Raw genomic sequence first — 20,244 nt, 5'->3', positions numbered from 1 at the left:
AGAGAACTTCAAAGAAATAATAAACTTTATTTAGTAGGTTTATTCTTAGAGTAATATTTGTATGATAATTCTGAAATTATTTCATGTTTACTGCAGGGCAAAACAAATAAATATATTAATATATAATATAATAAGTGTATTAGTATAATTAAGGAACAAAGATAAATATGAGAGAAAAGTGATACAAATATAAATAAAAGAAAGAAAGGAAAAAAACCCTGTAGTGTTAAATTTTACAAATAGTGTAGGCCGGGCACGGTGGCTCATGCCTGTAATCCCAGCACTCTAGGAGGCCGACGTGGGCAGATCACGAGGTCAGGAGTTTGAGACCAGCCTGACCAACGTGGTGAAAGCCTGTCTCTACTAAAAATACAAAAATTAGCCGGGCATGGTGGAGCGCATCTGTAATCCCAGCAATGCAGGGGGCTGAGGCAGGAGAATCACTTGAACCCGGGAGGCAGAGGTTGCAGTGAGCCAAGATCACACCATTGCACTCCAGCCTGGGCGACAGAGCAAGACTCTGTCTCAGAAAGAAAAAAAAAAGAAAAAAAAAGTATACTGTTAAATATTAAAAATATTGTAGTGAATCCATAATTTTTAAATATATACTTCTAATTTATTTCATTGAAAGAACTTAGAAACAGTGTCACTATAGTAACCATGAACACACTTCACACACAGATACTGGTTTCTAAACACCATTCTCAACTAAAAAGAAGCAGCACTTCAGCTGGGCACAGTGGCTCACGCCTGTAATCCCAGCCCTTTGGGGGGCCAAGGTGGGTGGGTCACCTGAGGTCAAGAGTTCAAGACCAGCCTGGCCAACATGGTGAAACCCCATCTCTACTAAAAATACAAAAATTAGCCAGGCATGGTGGCACATGCCTGTAGTCCCAGCTACTTGGGAGGCTGAGGCAGGAGAATAGCTTGAACTTGGGAGGCAGAGGTTGCAGTGAGCCGAGATGGCGCCACTGCACTCCAGCCTGGGTGACAGAGTGAGACGTCATCTCAGAAAAAAAAATTAAAAAATAGAAAATAAAAAAGAAGCAGCACTTGTTGGAAAGACAGCTGATTCCAGGTGCGAGGCAGGTAAAGTACAAGGCAAGGCCATAATATTTCTTATTGTACCAGAAAGCAAAGAAGTATGCAAATACTCAATCAAAAGCCAACTTGCAAATATTTTCTCCCATTCTGTAGGTGGTGTGTTTATTCTGTTCATAGTTTATTTTGCTGTGCTCTTTAATTTAATTAGGTCCCCCTTGTCAATTTTTGTTTTGTTTTGTTGCTTTTGGGGACCCAGCCAAAAATTATTTGCTGAGGCCAATGTCAAGAAGGGTACTTCGTAGATTTTCTTCTAGGATATTTTGTTTTGTTTTGTTTTGTTTTGTTTTGTTTTGTTTTGTTTTTGAGACGGAGTCTTGCTCTGTCGCCCAGGCTGGAGTGCAGTGGCGCGATCTCGGCTCACTGCAAGCTCCGCCTCCCGGGTTCACGCCATTCTCCTGCCGCAGCCTCCTGAGTAGCTGGGGCTACAGGCGCCCACTACCACGCCTGGCTAATTTTTCTTTTTTTCTTTTTCTTTTTTTTGTATTTTTAGTAGAGACTGGGTTTCACCGTGTTGGCCAAGATGGTCTCAATCTCCTGACCTTGTAATCCGCCCACCTCGGTCTCCCAAAGTGCTGGGATTACAGGCATGAGCCACCACGCCCAGCCTCTTCTAGGATTTTTATAGTTTGAGGTCTTATATTTAAATTTTTAATCCATCTTGAGTTTTTTTTTTTTTTCCCACAGCGCAAAAGGTAAGGGTCTAGTTTCATTCTTCTGCCTGTAGTTAGCCAGTTACCCTAGCACCATTGATTGAATTAGGGAGTCCTTTCCCCATTGCTTTTTTTTGTTAGGCTTGTCTAAGATCAGATGGTCATAGATGTGTGGCTTTATTTCTAAGTTTTTGATTCTGGTTCATTGGTCTATGTGTCTTTTTTTGTACCAGTACCATGCTGTTTTGGTTACTGTAGCCTTATAAGTATAGTTTGAAGTCAGATAATTTGATGTCTCCAGCTTTGTTCTTTTTGGTTAGTATTGCTTTGGCTGTTTGAGCTCCTTTTTGGTTCCATATGGATTTTAGAATAGCTTTTTTTATTCTGTGAAGAATGACCTTGGTAATTTGATAGGAATAACATTGAATCTGTAAACTGTTTTGGGCAGTATGGCCCTTTTAATGATATTGATTCTTCCAATCTATGAACATGGAATGCATTTCTGTTTATTTGTTGATCTCTGATTTCTTTTGGCAGTGTTTGTAGTTCTCCTTGTAGAGATCTTTCACTTCCTTGGTTAGCTGTATTCCTAGGCATTTCATTTTCTTTGTGGCTATTGTAAGTGGGATTGTGTTCTTGATTTGACTCTCAGCCTGGGCACTATTGATGTGTAGAAATGCTACTGATTTTCGTGCATTGATTTTGTATCCTGAAGCCTTGCTAAAATTGTTTATCAGTTCTAGTAGCCTTGAGGTAGAGTCTTTAGGGTTTTTTAAGTGTGGAATCATATTGTCAATGAAGAAAGAGTTTGACTTCTTCTTTTCCTATTTGGATGCCTTTTATATTTCTTTCTTTTGCCTGAATGCCCTGGCTAGGAATTCCAGTATTATGTTGAATAGGAGCAGTAAGAGTAGGCATCCTTGTCTTGTTCCAGCTCTCAAAGGAAATGCTACCAGCTTTTGCCCATTCAGTAGGATGTTGGCTGTAAGTTTGTCATAAATGGCTGTTATTATTTTGAGGCATCTTCCTTTAATGCCTAGCTTGTTGAGAGTTTTTATCATGAAGGGATGTTGGATTCTATTGAAAGCTTTTTCTGCGTCTATTGGGATGATCGTATGGTCTAATGTCCAGAATCTGTAAGGAACTTAAACAAATCTACAAGCAAAAAATAAATAACCTCATTAAAAAATGGACTAAGGATATGAACAGACAATTTTTTTTTTTTTTTTTTTTGAGACAGAGTCTCACTCTGTCGCTCAGGCTGGAGCACAGTGGTGCAATCTCCGCTCATGGCAACCTGTCTCCTGAGTTCAAGTGATTCTCCTGCCTCAGCTGCCTGAGTAGCTGGGATTACAGGCGCGCACAACCACACGCAGCTAATTTTTGTATTTTTAGTAGAGACAGGGGTCTCAACCTGTTGGCCAGGCTGGTCTTGCACTCCTGACCTCAAATGATCCACCCGCCTTGGCCTCCCAAAGTGCTGGGATTACAGGCATGAGCCACCACGCCTGGCCCAGGGCTGACAATTTTTAAAAGAAGAAATACAATGTATGAAAATCAGTAGCATTTCTATACATGGCTAACAAACATGAAAAAATGTTCATCATCACCAATCATCAGAGAAAGGCAAATCAAAACCACAATGAGATACCATCTCACACCAGTCAGAATGGCTATTATTAAAAAGTCAAAACAGGCTGGGCGTGGTGGCTCATGCCTGTAATCCCAGCACTTTGGGAGGCTGAGGCGGCTGGATCATGAGGTCAGGAGATCAAGACCATCCTGGCTAACACAATGAAACCTCGCCTCTACTAAAAATACGAAAAATTAGCCAGGCATGGTGGCGGGCGCCTGTAGTCCCAGCTACTAGGCAGGCTGAGGCAGAAGAATCACTTGAACCTGGGAGGAGAAGGTTGCAGTGAGCCAAGATCATGCCACTGCATTCTAGCCTGGGAGACAGAGTGAGACTCTGTCTCAAAAAAAAAAAAAAAGGTCAAAATACAGACCAGGTGCCGTGGCTCACGCCTGTAATGCCAGCACTTTGGGAGGCCAAGGCGGGTGAATCACCTGAGGTCAGGAGTTTGAGACCAGCCTGACCAACATAGTGAAACCCTGTCTCTACTAAAAATACAAAAATTAGCTGGGTGTGGTGGTCCACACCTGTAATCCCAGCTACTCAGGAGGCTGAGGCATGAGAATCGTTTGGATCCAGCAGGCCGAGGTTTCAGTGAGTCAAGATTGTGCACTGCATTCCAGCCTGAGAGACAGAGCAAGACTCTGTCTCAAAAAAAAAAAAGTCAAAATACAATAGATGCTGGCAAGGCTGTGGAGAATAGGGAACACTTACATACTGTTGCTGGGAATGTAAATTAGTTCAGCCACTGTGGAAAGCAGTTTAGAGATTTCTCTAATTACTTAAAACAAAGCTTCCATTCAACCCAACAATCCCATTGCTGGGTATATACCAGAGGAAAATAGATCATTATACCAAAAAGACACATGCATATGTATGTTTATTGCCATGCTGTTCACAATAGCAAAGACATGGAATCAATGTAGGTGCCTATCAATGGTGGATTGGATAAAGAAGATGTAGTACATATACACTATGGAGTACTACACAGTCATAAAAAAGAAAGAAACCATGTTTTTTGGAGCAATATGGATGGAGCTGGAGGCCATAGTCCTAAGGGAATTAACGCAGGAACAAAAACCCAAATACCACACGTTCTCACTTATAAGTGGGAGCTAAATATTGAGCACACATGGATATAAACAAGGGAACAACAGATACTGTGGACTACTAAGTGCACTAAGGAGGGGGATGTGGATTGAAAAACTATCTATTGGGTACTATGCTCACGACCTGGTGCAATATACCCATGTAACAAACCTGCATATGTATCCCCTGTATCTAAAACAAACATTGAAAAAAATTTTTAAAAGCCAACTTGAATGAACTGCCACTCACCATTTTTGGCACAATTTGAGGAACAAAAAAAATTGAATAAAACATATCCTTGAGAATGCAATGATAATAAAAAGAAAAAAGAGAAAGGGGAAGGGGAAGAAAATACTTCTTTAGAGAAGAATGCTAGCTAATAATTGTAAAAGGAATGTGGAATTAGGCTGGGCGCGGTGGCTGACGCCTACAATGCCAGCACTTTGGGAGGCCGAGGTGGGGAGATCACTTGAGCTTAGGAGTTCGAGACCAGCCTGCCCAACATGGTGAAACCCTGTCTCTACTAAAAATACAAAAATTAGCCAGGCATGTTGGCATGCACCTATAGTACCTGCTACTCAGAAGATTGAGGCACAAGAATTGAACCTGCGGGGCGGAGGTTACAGTAAGCCGAGATCACGCCACTGCACTTCAGCCTAGGTGACAGAGCGAGACTCTGTCTCAAACAAACAAACAAACAAATGTAGGATTAGAAAATCATCAATTTTGCTACCCCAATGTAATTATCAATATAGGCAAAGCACATTAAAAGGTGCTAAAATCATTGGGTAAAATACTACTTAGGGACAGGCTATTCGATCAGTGCCAAAGAACCATCCCACTGATTACCTGCTAGTTACAAAGGGAAAAAATGTACCTTTACATTGGAGAAATCTGGTGGTCACCACCTTATCCTATAGATCAAACACAGCATTTACCAATATTGGGACAACCTAACAAGGCACCTGCTGATAGGATATTATAAAGAAGGACACCACACCACCTATAAAATAATCACACGCAAAACGATTGAACTGAATTTTATTATGAGGAGCAATCAAATTTAGAGCGTAAGACATTCTATGAGACAGCTGACTGGATCACTTCAAAATGGGAAAAATAATTAAAAAGTCAAAAGACCAGAGAATTGTTCTAGATTAAAAAACTAAAGAGACATTGTGCCTTGACTGAATCATTGATCCAAATGTATACCCAAAAAGACATCTTGGGGACAATTGGGTTGGAATCTGCTCTGCATATTAGAAAATATGGTGGAATGATTAAATTTTCTTAGGTAAAATAATGGTATTGTGGCATTGCAGGAGAATGTCTATTTTGATAGGAGATGCCTGCTGAAGTATTTAGGGGTAAAGTATCTTGAAGTGTGGTCATTTTGAAAATGTTCAGAAAAAGACTATATATAAAAAGAGAAAGCAAATTGCCAAGGTGAAGAATAAAGGGTGTGATTTGTACTATTCTTTCAATTTCTCCGTAGATTTGAAACTTTTCAAAATAAAGTTGAAAACAGTTCTAGAAAGGTATCTATTGCTGCAATGCATTGTTAAGTAAAACAGTATAAATGGTACAATTCTTTTTTTTTTTTTTTGAGACAGAATTTTGCCCTGTCGCCCAGACTGGAGTGCAATGGCGTGATCTTGGCTCACTGCAACCTCTACCTCCCAGGTTCAAGCGATTCTCCTGCCTTAGCCTCCCAAGTAGCTGGGACTACAGGTGCCCATGCCACCATGCCCGGCTAATTTTTGGTATCTTTAGTAGAGACAGGCTTTCACCATGTTGGCCAGGCTGGTCTCAAACTTCTGACCTCTTGATCCACCCACCTCCGCTTCCCAAAGTACTGGGACTACAGCCATGAGCCACTGCACCTGGCCCATATGAATGGTACAATTCTATGTTAGGGTAATGTTAGCTGCTGTAACAAAGGGACCAAGAATGCAGTGGCTCAGTCGACAAGATAAAAGTGTATCTCTTGCACACGTGACAGTCCTGGTGAGATGTGCAGGTCAGCAGGCAGCACTTCTCAGACTTTTGGGAACTCAGGCTGATGCTGGTTCTGCCGTCTTCAACATCTGACTTTCAAAGTTGTTGCTCTCCAGCTCACAGGAAGGTGATAGGCAGAGGTGCAGGGCCAGAGATTTTCTCTGTGGAGGCTGCACACATTGCTTCTGCTCTTACTCCCCTGGGTGAGACCTTTCTCCTGAGTTGCAGTGGGGCAGTAGGTGCAGGGGCTGAACGATTCAGTTCAAGATGGGCAACCACACATCCCGACTTCAACTCTTAGCAATTTAGAAGGGATTTTGCTAGAAAGGTAGTAGTCTCCATCAGTCATTAAAAAGTGTCTAAAAGAATACAGGGCCGGGCATTACAGGTGGCTCACACCTGTAATCCCAGCACTTTGGGAGGCTGAGGCAGGTGGATCACTTGAGGTCAGTAGTTCAAGACCAGTCTGGCCAACATGGTGAAACTCCATCTCTACTAAAAATACAAAAATTAGCCAGACGTGGTGGTGCATGCCTGTAATCCCAGCTACTTGGGAGGCTGAGGCAGGAGAATCACTTGAACCTGGGAGGTGGAGGTTGCAGTGAGCCGAGATCATACAACTGCACTCCAGCCTGGGCGACAGAGGGAGACTCCATCTCAAAAAAAAAAAAAAAAGAAAAGAATACAGACCAACCAATTCAAAGCTTTTATTTCAAGGTTAATTGGTTTTTGAATGTTTTAAATATCTTTATGCTTGTCTTTGTTTTTCCATTCTGAGCATGCATTTCTTTTGTAATAAAGAAAAGAATTATGCTTTACAAAAATAAATCATTGAAACCACAAAGAGATTATTTGACTGGCAAATTTGCAGGATGTTTTGTTTTCTCTCTCTAAAAGAAACATATAGCTAAATTGTAAGTACTACTTTAAGCATTCTTCTACTCAGAAACCTTCAGTGGGACCCCACTCTCTATCACATTTGCTTGAATCTCAGGGCTCCCCACAATCTGGCCCACACCCTCCTCCTCACTCCATCCATCCTGCGGCTCATGTGCTGCCTCCAGCCTAGCCAGACCCCACCCATTCTTCAAGTCCCAGCACACACCACCACCTTCCCTTGACCTTTCACCTTTTCCCAGGGGTTTTCCATGACATTTAGAATTGGTGCAACAGAACGTATCCCTTGATTAAACATTGTTTTCCGTTTTGCTGGTAAGTCATTAATCTTATCTCTCTCCTTGTCAGCTTATTTCTGTATCCTTCACAGAGCCTAGCACGGTGTTAAAGATATAATAGGCACATATGATACATCTCAATTGATTTCCATGTTTAATGACCTGTTATTCTGAATAGGAAGCATTTTCATCGATGATCTCCATTTGATGGCCAAGCCCCCTGGTGTTGCTCAGATGCTCCTCTCAGCTGAAAGAATATGAATTCAAATAAAGGATGAAGGGGAAACACATTGTAGCAAAACCATATCTGAAAGACACCTACGTCAAGGGCAATCTCAATGTGCTATTAAACTATTAAACACCGCATTTTAGCGTTCTTTTTTTCTTTTCTTTTCTTTTCTTTTTTTTTTTTTTTTTTTGAGACGGAGTTTCACTCTTGTTGCCCAGACTGGAGTGCAATGGTGCTATCTCAACTCACCGCAACCTCCACCTCCCAGGTTCAAGTGATTCTCCTGCCTCAGCCTCCTGAGTAGCTGGGATTACAGGCATGCACCACCATGCCCAGCTAATTTTGTATTTTTAGTAGATACAGGGTTTCTCCATGTTGGTTGGGCTGGTCTTGAACTCCCGACCTCAGGTGATCTGCCTGCCTCGGCCTCCCAAAGTGCTGGGATTACAGGCGTGAGCCACCACACCCGGCCCCAATTATTTATTTATTTATTTTGAGACTGGGTCTTGCTCTGTCCCCCAGGCTGGAGTGCAGTGGCACAATCACAGCTCACTGCAGCCTCAACCTCCCAGGCGTGGGCAATCCTTCTGCCTCAGCCTCCTGAGTAGCTGGGAATATGAGTGCACACCACCACGCCTGGCTAATTTTATTTTATTTTTTGTAGAGACAAGGTCTCGCTATGTTGCCCAGGCTGGTCTCAAACTCCTGGGCTCATGTGCCTCAGCCTCCCACCGTGCTGGGATTACAGGCGTGAGCTGCCGTGCCCAGCTGCATTCCGGTTTTTAAAATCTATCAATTTCCTGGCCACATACTGCTTCCTTTTCATCTTCACACCACACAGAACCCTGCTCCTGCTACAGCCAGATAATACTACAGACAGGTGTCCCTAGTATTTGGAAGCGGGGAAAATGTGTGGTCACCAACCATGTAAACTGAACAGTGATTTCTGCAGCACACAAAGGATTGCCTGGCATCATAAGAAGTACCTAGCACGTCCTGCTTGCCATGTCAGTAACTTGCAGCACGAAGTTTCACTCTGGCCATTCCATAGTGGGCTGAATAGTAATCGCAAAGCAAGCAGACCCACATGCCTCTCCTTCAGAGGGCACCCCCGTAGTGATGGAATGTTATGAAGACTTAAATCACCGAGGCCACTCTCCAGCCAGGGCCGCAGGCTGGGTCGTTTCAACTTGCTGGACTGAAAATCTGAGAGAAGCCTGTAGGTGGGAGGGTGTTCTCTGTGGAACTCGATGGTAGACAGGTGCCTGTGATATTTAGGCAATCTGGCAGCCCAGCTGACTCCAAAAGGCATCTTTTTTTTTTTTTTTTTTTTGAGACAGAGTCCTGCTCTGTTGCCCAAGCTGGAGTGCAGTGGCACAATCTCAGCTCACTACAACCTCTGCCTCCCGGGTTCAAGCAATTCTCGTGCCTCAGCTTCCCGAGTAGCTGGAATTACAGGCGCATGCCACTACGCCCAGCTAATTTTTTTTTGTATTTTCAGTGGAGACAGGGCTTCACCATGTTGGCCAGGCTGGTCTTGAACTCCTGGCCTCAAGTGATCCTCCTGCCTTGGCCTCCCAAAGTGCTGGCATTACAAGCGTGAACCACAGCACCTGGCCTCCAAAAAGCATCTTCAGGCAAAATGGAGACCAAGGGCATGTAGTGCCTAGTCTTACCCAGCTCCACCTGGCAGCCACGTCTTCAGATAGGGGAGACAGATGAGAGTCAGCAGCAGTTTGATTCAGGTGGGTGGTACCTGAGTCCAGAAAGACCAAAAAGCCTACTGAGCCTCGTTCTTTATTGTCCAAGCGTACAATTCTGGCACACTCAAAATTGTCCTGAACACACGGGAGGGATTTTGCTGCTGTAAGAGTTTTTTTCTAGACAAGAAAAAGTTTTGCTTGCTTTGTGCTACAACAGCACTTTGTGCAGAACATATTTTACATTTCATGACTACGTAAAGGTAACCGTCCTATCCAGAATGCTATTTATACAAGCTGCCCTCAATTCCCTAAGGTAGTTTTTGTGCTTGAAGCACAATTTGAGTGTGGGCTTTGGGGACAGTGCTCTGAAGGTGGCACACACAGTCCCTTGATCGACCTTCCCATGTTGTCACTGTTTAAAGGTTGAGGTTCACTGCCTTGATCACACTCCTTTATAATCTCATGAGACCAAGTTCATTTCAAATGTACTCAACACAGTCTGGCACCAGCTTGACACTACTCTTTGCCTTTTCCCTCCCATCCACAGCAAGCTGTGCCCTGCACTATATCATAGATCCACTTAGCTCAGCCTCCATCACGTGACTCACGGCAAAGATGGGTTCGGTACACATCAATCAGAATTCAGTAGCACCTCTCGGGGAGGGACAGAAATGGCATATCAGTTAAGAACCAGTTTCCCGGTTCTTGGAAAGGAGCCATCAGGCAATAGTTGGAAAATAACTTGAAGTCTTTTCTGTCCCCGACTGCCTTAGTCTACTTGCTCTTCGGGTCATCTCTGTTCACTGTCGCCTTATCATTTCAGACACCATATTGTTAGGTCCTAGTTGTTAAGAATTGAATCATTCTCACATTCCCGAGGAGATTCATCCCCCTTCTCAACCCATGCGTTTTCACCTTCCAGGACGTCTACTTGAACCATGATGTCATTGCCTCACTGCCCAATGCTACTTACCCAGTTAAGTTCCTTCTCTCCTCAGTGTGGGCCTTTCTGTGAACTTTTGAAAGCGCGTAGCCCTGGGCAGAGTGATAACTCTACTTTATTAGACATGAGGCCAGTAGAGCAAGTTCAGGATCTTTGGAAAACCTTAAGTACAAAAATGACGATTCTCAAGAAAATACTGATTTCGTCAACTTATTTTAGTTAACATGGCTTTGTTAGAACTTTCATCAGATTCTCAGCAGAGAATGTGAAGTACACTTAAGTGTCACGTAGGTTGGGTTTTGTTTTATTTTGGTTTTTTGTTTGTTTTTAATGTCGTGGGCTTTGATTTTTAAAGATAGAGCTGGCTTTCGTCCCCCAAAGGAATAGCAGTGTGCTGTTGCCTCCACCTCCAAGTGACATTTCAACTTGGGGACACATGAGGAAGGAATGAAAATTGTAATTATTTTTCAAAATTACAAGAGGAAAAGATGCAATTTAAAAATCAACTTTAAAATTAAAATTTTAATTATTATTGTTTGATTATCTCTAATGTTGTCAAATATTTGCCATTAGAGCTTTACTGTCTCAAAAACCATTGCACCATATTTTCTTAAAACTAGATAAATTTCAACTGGCCATTTATAAGATTGTCATACTATTATAGATTATATTCCCTGGAGAAGAAACCAAGAGTCTGGTGTGGAACTAACCCACATCTCCATTCATACCACCCTTTTGGAATAGGTGAAATCCAATAGGATTTTTCACTGGGGACTTTGACTTTAGTTTCAACCATAGGTAGTAAATGTTCAGTAGTTAGCTAGTTTATTTTATAAATGGCTGAACATGAATTAATGGCTAATTATAAAAGCCAATACTTGCATGGCGCTTGCTGGGTTACATGTATATGGTGCTGTTCTAAGTGCTATGGGTACATATATATATTATGTAATCCTCACAAAACCACCAAAAGGTAGATACTATTGTTCACAAATGAAATCTGAGATCCAGAGAAATGAACTAACCCAGTGTCACACAATTACTATGTGCAAGAGCTGGGATTCACTCCCGTGGAGCTGGGCTCCAGGGCCTTAAGTACCACACTTTAGTGCCAGGATGATTTACTACAACTTCTCCCACTCAAGGACGATCCTCCCTGCGTGATACGATGGGTTTTCATGAAAGAGGATAGGCCGGGCGCGGTGGCTCACGCCTGTAATCCCAGCACTTTAGGAGGCCAAGGCGGGCGGCTTGCCTGAGCTCAGGGGTTTGAGACCAGCCTGGGCAACATGGTGAAACCCCATCTCTACTAAAATACAGAAAATTAGCCAGGCATGGTGGCGTGTGCCTGTAGTCCCAGCTACTCAGGAGGCTGAGGCCGGAGAATTGCTTGACCCGGGGAGGTCGAGGTTGCAATGAACGGAGATCGCACTATTGCACTCCAGCCTGGGTGACGGAGCAAGACTCTGTCTCCAGAAAAAAGAAAGAAAGAGGATAGATGGGAATGGCTGAGAACGTAAGAAGACAGAATAAAGACCAAAAGGTGGACGTGATTTATTTAAGATTTCTCAATGAGGCAAGCAGGAAAAAAGTCCATTAACACATTTGTAAGTATTACACTTCTTGCCATTGTACCTTCGGTTTACAACTGATAAAACACCAACTTCTAGCTGCAATTTCTAGACTCTTAATGATTACTACCTAGAAATAAGGTTGATTGAACCAGAGAAGGATGTATTCACAATGTAGGCTCACAATCCCGCAGGTAACAGGATGGTTTAATTGGCCAAGCTTTCACCTCTTCAGTGCACTAAAGGCTTGAGGTTTAATGAATGGGTGGAGGAAGGATAAACGTGGCTTAACAGCTCAACCAATAAAGGTCTCCTCGCTATTCACCAAGCCAAGAATTCCGGCCCTGGCTGGGGGTAATGGAAATGGATCCGCTAAGATGAGCTCAGCGGACACCTGCTGCTGCTGCTGCTGCTACTGCTGCTGCTGACACAGGTGTTGGTCATCCTCGCCTGGAGCATTTTTCCTGCCTTTCTGCTGGCTGGAAATAAAGGGCTGACTTGCAGGGCCCTGTGGGAGTTGACTTAACCCACTGCAGTGAGCTGATTTTGTTGGGCAGTTTATGGAAGAAATTCTGTCCCTTATTCATTGATGCTCTTCTTGGGACCCAGTTCCAGGACTGTGACTTCCAGGACCCAATTACAATGACATTCTTAGGTGTCATACTTAAAATGTGCCCGCATTTTCTTTTCTGAGAATAGAGAACCTATCTCATGTTCAGAAATGACCTAATGTTTTAGCCAGGCACGGTGGCTCACGCCTATAATCCCAGAACTTTGGGAGGCTGAGATGGGTTGATCACCTAAGGTCAGGAGTTCGAGACCAGCCTGGCCAACATAACGAAACCCCGCCTCTACTAAAAATACAAAAATTAGCCGGGTATGATGGTGGGTGCCTGTAATCCCAGCTACTCGGGAGGCTGAGGCAGGAGAATTGCTTGAACCCGAGAGGCGGAGGTTGCAGGGAGCCAAGATGGCACCATTTCACTCCAGCCTGGGCAATAAGAGTGAAACTTTGTCTCAAAAAAAAGAAAAAAAGAAAAAAGAAATGACCTAATGTTTCATCTTTGACATTTCAGAGTTATTTGCAAGGATTTCAATTAAATAGCAAAATCGAAAAGGAAAGGGGAGAACAGTCAGTTTGTTGTGTCTTGTGCTTTTCTGGTTCCTTTATCTGAGGGTGGTCTGTTTTCTGAAATTGTGCGGAGAAACAAGAATTATTTGTTTGAAGGCTGTATCCAAACTCTAAATTTAAAATATGATTCATCATCTTGGAGCATAATGATGTGTCCACCTGTGGATTTATGTAGACTTCTTTACAGAAGACTGACAAGTAGAGGACTTTTTTAGAATTTAGTTTGTCTTACATCACACCCAATAATTCAAAGCTACTCAGAGTATTTTCCTGAGTCAGGAGCCTGTGAAATGAAAATGCCACAACTGACAGGGAGAACGGTGAGCAAGATCAATACAAATTGCAACAGTTGGGGAGGTACCAGGGATGTTAATTTAGCATTCTATGCCTGCAAAAGACCACATTTTCACAGGACTTTCCAACACTGGACTAATGTGCAATGGAGGAGAGAGCTTAGTGCCCCCCTCCACCCCCACCGCGACGACCCCCCAGGGTCGGGGAAGGGGGAACCTAGTGATTTATTTGTTGCAGAATGGATAGCCTAGCAAGTCATACCAACACCAGGACCTAAAGCCATCAGGCTGTACTTAAATCACCTTTAAGACCAGGTTTCTGATATTTATATTGTTTTCATCCTTTCTTTGGTGGGTGTAAGTGTGGCCAAGTATAAAGCTGTTCCATGCCTGGATAATTTTTATTGCGTTGGCATGGCTGTGTTGAGATATTCTGACACAGCAGGAATCATGATTTGTCCATGCATAGATTTATACTGACTTCTTTATAGAAGAGTGACAAGGAGGGGACTTTTTAAAAGATTAATCTGTCTCGTGTTGCACCCAGTAACGCAGAGTATTGAAACTGAGGTCTGATTTAATCTGCCTCCGTCACACTATCTACATTTCCTTTTCATTGTCAAGTGTATGATTAACATAAGGAACATTTTTTCTTCTAGCCTATCTCCAAAGTAGTTCAAATAACAAACAATAAGAAGTTTAAAAGCACATGTGCTATTTATCGGTCATCAAATTACTTAAGGGTCAGAAATGCATTCTTTTCATAACGTTCTACAAAACACACTCACAGAAAAATGCATTCTTTCATAATGTTCTACAAAACAGACTCATTAACTCTGCCGTTATTTCTAAGTTGCTCTGCCCAGTCCATCTGAATCTCTCTGGTGAACGGGCGTGTTGACCTGGCAGAAGACTCTAGGATTATTGCCGGAGAGGGTCACTGCATTTGCCTCATTTCTGTTTTGTCTGCCTAACAAAATTGACCTACTTGGCCACTGATACTCAGACGTATTTCATTTTTGGTAGAGTTCTAGTGAGGAGGATGCTCTAACTGAACCAAGGTCATCTATCAAGATATCTGCATTTAAGTGTGACTCCAAACTTCCAGCAATTGACCAAACATCAGTCAAGCAGAAACATAAAAGTACCATGACTGTAAGGAAAGCAGAGAAAGTGGACCCCAGCGAACCCTCTCCAGGTGAGTGGCTGGCTTATTGAAATTCATCAGATCTGAAATCCCGGTATTAAAAATAACAACAACAGGCCGAGCACGGTGGCTCACGCCTGTAATCCCAGCACTTTGAGAGGCTGAGGCCGGCGGATCACTTGAGGTCAGGAGTCCAAGACCAGCCTGGCCAGCGTGGTGAAATCCTGTCTCTACTAAAAATACAAAAATTAAACAGGTGTGGTGACACACGCCTGTAATCCCAGCTACTCGGGAGGCTGAGGCAGGAGAATCGCTTGAACCCGGGAGGTGGAGGTTGCAGTAAGCCAAGATGGCACCACTGCACTTCAGCCTGGGCAACAGAGCAAGACCCCACCTCAAAAATAAATAAGTATAACAACAACAATCAAATTGATGGTATTGGTTAAACCTAGTGTTTTCTGAATGGCTAATTCAGGTTTTGAAAGGCCAGTGATCCTATGCAAACAGTAACATTAATTTCAGAGTAGAATATAAGGTCAAGGAGGCATGAATCATGCAATGTAACTTTCTCCACTGCCCGCATTTTCTGCCCAGTCATTTGTGTGGCTTCCGCCTAGAGCTGCTGCCTTTTCATCTTCTTCACCCTTCTTGGGGATAAAGGCATTTGGCCCCAGGTATCAAGTTTTATGGCTCAAGCAAGATCATAAAGAGAAGCTTTCAAATACATCTGAATAGCATAATTTATAGCCAAGAGAGAAAGTAATAAAGTTTTCCTGTTCTGGGTTTGTCCTCTCTGAGAGAAAAGGTGCTTGATAAATCCTCCCTTTTGTGCAATTTGGAAAAATAGTCACTCTTTAGCTGCCTTAGAGTAAAGACCAGTCTTCTGCCTGGGGCAGGAGTGATTTAATAGTATCCAGAAAGGGGATAAAATTCACTGAAAATTTAATGTCTCTCGGGCTCATCTCCATCAAAGACAACAGCTATAAGACAAACTTGATTCCTCCAGGAACTGAGGTTTAAGTTGGAGTAACTAGGCAGAAAGGTCTAAGTTGAGTGGAAAGGATCCAGGCTAACTGCTGAAGAATTCGTCAACAGTGTGCAATTCATTAAAATCCAAATCACAGCTACTTTCCAATCCTAAATAGCTTCTGCGGTGCAACCACCCATCCAGTTAAGTGTTCACACATTTTTAGAACATGGCAGCTTTCACTCAGATTAACCACCCACATTTTATTGCTTTAACGAGGTCAAAACCAAATTGACTTCTGAAATGATGTCCTCTCAGGCAAAGCCCCAACTCTTGCTTCTTATTTAATCAGGGGAAAGTATCATCACAGTTAATTTCTCATTTTAAAGACTTTTGATAGGAATTAGGCTTTTAATTCAGCTGTTTAAGGTTGAAATAGAGCAGGTAAGGTCATTCCACCAATATTTCAAAATACAAGTTGTAATTTATCGAATTGAGGATGTTTTTAATGGCAAAAGTTTGAATTTCAGGGTTTTTTTGTTTTTTGTTGTTGTTGTTTTTGTTTGTTTGTTTCTGTTGAGACAGAGTCTCGCTCTGTTGCCCAGGCTGGAGCGCAGTGGCACGATCTCAGCTCACTGCAACCTCCGCCTCCCCGGTCCAAGCGATTTCCGGGTAATTTTTGTATTTTTAGTAGAGACAGGGTTTCACCATGTTGGCCAGGCTGGTCTCGAACTCCTGATCTCAAGGATCCGCCTGCCTCTGCCTCCCAAAGTGCTAGGATTACAGGCGTGAGCCACCGCACCTGGCCTGAATTTAAGTTTAAATAATGCAACTCCATTTATGCAATATAATTTTTAGCCCTCTTGCTAAAATCAGGTGGTTGTTTGTATACTGTGCTTTGTCATCATGGAGAAAAATCATTAAAAGGAACCGTTTAGATCCACCCAATGCTTTAGTTTGTCTAATTAATACAGATGTACTTCAGACTGAGCAAACTATGTATGGAACTTATAGCACTGACGAAAAGGAGGAATTAATTCACTTAACATTCTTTAAAACATCAAATTTGAAGAATTACCAGACAAAAACACCAGGTTTCAGTGACAGAGCCAAGTTGGCAGAAAGATATCTATTTCATCAAATGAGGGATGTTACTTGTAGTAAAAGCCTCTGCAAACCGCCAGCTTCATCACTGCGTTCTGGCCCTAGACCACGTCCAAGACCCATGCAGACGTGAGCAGGGCTGTGGCCTGGCTGTCCCCAGGCAGAGCAGTCCTGGTGATGGATGGCAGTTGCTGCAGAAGTGGAATCAGTTGTGCAGCAATCTGGCTAAAAACAAAGCATCGATGTGTTAAGATCCATCCATTTTACATGTGTAGACTCACCCTCTGGGCTCCCTAATTAGCATAGTGAAATGAGAACTGAGACACGGCAAGGATTTTAGCTGAGTCTGTTCAGGAAAAGTTGAGCTCAGTGGCAGTCGTGACAGTTTTCTGCTGTTACAGAAAAATAGGATTTGGTACCTGAATTAGCTGGACACGTTGATCCAATTCACTAGTTAAAGTCACAGTTCCTTGCTTTCCTCTGTAGACAGATATTTCTCTAAAGCATTTTGGGGGTGATACAAAGTTGGCAGTAAGTCATCAAAACTTCTTCCATGTCAGACCTGAGATTCTGTACGAAATTGAAGCATCAAACACAGTGAAATTCCTTCGCAACATCTGCCTAATAGGCTACAGAAGTAGAATCTGGTATAACTTCCTGTGTTATACCAGACTTTTACTGAAAAAAATATATATAGCTGGGGAACATGGCTGGACTCACTGCAAATCTATGTAATGATAATCCATGTCATCAAAAAAGCATTTTTCTTTGTATGTAATCTGCCATCTAGAACCTCCAAAACAACTATTTAAAATATAGGAACTATCAATGCCCTCTACAAACAGATTTGTAACTGAGAAGGCATCAGATTGCTCTTCATCCTGTTAGAAGGAATTCACACATTTAAATTAAGTTTGTATAGTCCATGAAACTGCTTCTGGATGAGTGACTTGTGGTGGTCCTTGTTATCTCTCTCCATGCAGTGGCGCATGCGGTTTATGGGCAAGTGTTTTGGAGTCAAAATGTTTGCATTTGCATCTGGGCCCCATTTATTTGCTGTCTACCTTTGGCCAAGTAAAGCATCTCTGTGCCTCAGTTTCCTCATCTGTACAATGGGGAGAAACAGATCCTGCCTGCTGGGATTGCTGTGAGAACTCAATGATAAAACATACATCCAGCCTTTAGGACAGTCCCTGCCACTGTGGCAACTCAATTAATTATTGCATTATTATTCCTAGCACATGAGAGCAGCAGATAATGAGTAGATGGGACTAGAAAACTTTGTTTTCTTTGTCTTAAGGTTGTCCTCCCAAAACATCTTTTTTTCTTTACAAAAATCAGAGTTGTATTTTATTGATTGACTGATTGATTGATTATAGAGATGGGGTCTTACTGTGTTGCCCAGGCTGAAGTGTACTGGTGCAATCATAGTTCACTGCAACCTCAAACACCTGGGCTCAAGTGATCCTCTGACCCCGGCCTCCCAAGTAGCTGTGACTACAGGCACACGCCACTATGCCTGGCTAATTTTTTACTTGTTTTGTTTTTGTTTTGTTTTGTTGTTGTTGTTGTTTTGAGACAGAGTTTCGCTCTTGTTGCCCAGGCCGAAGTGCAATGGCGCGATCTCGGCTCACGGCAACCTCCGCCTCCCGGATTCAAGCAATTATCCTGCCTCAGCCTCCCGAGTAGCTGGGATTACAGACATGCGCCACCATGCCCAGCTAATTTTGTATTTTTAGTAGAGACAGGGTTTCTCCATGTTGGTCAGGCTGGTCTTGAACTCCCGACCTCAGGTGATCCACCCACCTTGGCCTCCCAGAGTACTGGGGTTACAGGCATGAGCCACCACACCTAGCCATTTTTTTTTACTTTTTATGGAGACGAGGTCTTGCTTTGTTGCCCAGGCTGGTCTTGAACTCCTGGGCTCAAGTGATCCTCCCGCCTTGGCCTCCCAAAGTGCTAGGATTACAGACATGAGCCACAGCACCCAGCTCAGAGTTGTATTTTTTAGAATCTCTAACATAAATGCAGGTACAACTACTTTTACAACACTCTGAGTTTCAAAGCAAAATGCCAAATGGAAAAAGATGAAGAATCAGACAGCATTCACCAAGCCAGAGAAAGGCTTTATCTCCAGAAAGACGTGGAAAATTCAGGCAGTGAGTCAAGACCTGGCCGGGTCTCACGTGCAGTCAGCTCAGAAATCCCACATCATGAACGCTGGTGTAGGGTGAGGTATGAGCCTAGTGGAGTTACATGTTCTTAGTTACATGTTCAGAATTGTATATATACCCTTGAGACCCAGAACAGCTAGCAGGCCCAGCGAGTGCAGAGGCACAGGGACATCTGGGGAGCTGCAGTGGCCTCCAAGGCCTGCCTGCTGTCAAGACCTCTCCCAGCCCCACCCTGAGTTGGAGAGGAGCCGCCTCTCCTTTCCAGGACACGAAGGGGCATCCAGAGGCCACTGTGCTGTGGGATTCTGGCACCTGGAGTCCTAACGAGCTCCCTACCCTAGGGCCAGACGTGTGGGAAGCAAGCGTCCCCTCTCCTGCCCTCTGCTGTCACCTGGAGCTTGGGCATGGTCCCCTGAGCTGTGTGCCAGGAAGACAGATCTGGATGGAGTCCTGTGAACCTGCTTCCAAAATCTTGCCCTTTAAAGCAAAGCCAAGTGTTCTGAAATTATCCTCACTTCTTATTGGGTGCAATGTTAGTCATTACTGGGTTCAGATTTGCAGGAGTAACAAGACTTTTCAGCTGTAGAGTGGATTATTGTGAGGACACGTTCTTGTAAAGCTAAGAAAAAGCAGTGCATTCAGATGTTAAGAGACAAACATCTAAAATAACTGTGGTCTCTTTTGGATGGGGAAATATTTATTTGAAGAGCAGCCTGAAAGAGAAATTTGAGGGCAAATCCTAAATCCTCATAATTCACCTTGCAAATAAATTCTTCTGAAGATTTTTCTCTGAAAGGCCAAGATTAATGGTTTTCGCGGCAAGTCCAACTGGTGTCCAGGAACTTTCCAAGCTATCTGCCAAGTTAGAAAAAAACAAACAATTTAAGTGGATACTCCCACTTTTTAATAGAGAATCATATTCTCTATTATGATACATGCTCTCAAGACAGGGGGGCTCGGGGTTGTCGCAGAACCCAGAATGAAGTCTTGGCTCCAAATCCTGGTGCTATCACTTTATAACCCCATAAATGTGAGCGGACAACTTCTCTGAACTCAGTTTCCTCATCAGTAAAATGGAATCCTTGCCAGTCTCACCAGGTAGATAGGTGGGTGGAAACCCTGGATGTAGACCAGGCTTTAGGCAAAGGTTAATCCCCAGGCCTTCCTCTGCTTATGAACCCTCCTCCCAACACCGCCAACTACTCCAGGGCTAATGTCTCCATAAGAACACTGCTTGACCAAAGACACTTGTATTTGAGATGTAAGAGTGGTTAGAATTTGGCCGGGCGCAGTGGCTCATGCCTGTAATCCGAGCACTCTGGGAGGCCAAGG

General features: G+C 43.2%; 1 protein-coding gene and 1 long non-coding RNA gene across 2 annotated transcripts in view; one reads left to right on the top strand and one right to left on the bottom strand.

Annotated features, from left to right (window-relative positions):
• Positions 1-20,244, top strand: part of MARCHF10 (membrane associated ring-CH-type finger 10) — a 273,051-nt gene that overhangs the window by 198,682 nt on the left and 54,125 nt on the right. Inside the window, exon 8 of the mRNA XM_055102255.2 lies at positions 14,547-14,718. Coding sequence (XP_054958230.2) covers positions 14,547-14,718 — 172 coding nt within the window. The remainder of the gene's footprint in view (positions 1-14,546; positions 14,719-20,244) is intronic.
• Positions 19,596-20,244, bottom strand: part of LOC117976581 (uncharacterized) — a 48,701-nt gene continuing 48,052 nt past the window's right edge. The window contains exon 3 of the long non-coding RNA XR_004667294.3: positions 19,596-19,767. This is a non-coding gene — a long non-coding RNA (uncharacterized LOC117976581). The remainder of the gene's footprint in view (positions 19,768-20,244) is intronic.

The sequence above is a fragment of the Pan paniscus genome, chromosome 19 (genome assembly GCF_029289425.2).
Source record: "Pan paniscus chromosome 19, NHGRI_mPanPan1-v2.0_pri, whole genome shotgun sequence".
Taxonomy (NCBI): Eukaryota; Metazoa; Chordata; class Mammalia; order Primates; family Hominidae; genus Pan; species Pan paniscus.
This window is presented reverse-complemented; position numbering and strand designations above follow the sequence as displayed.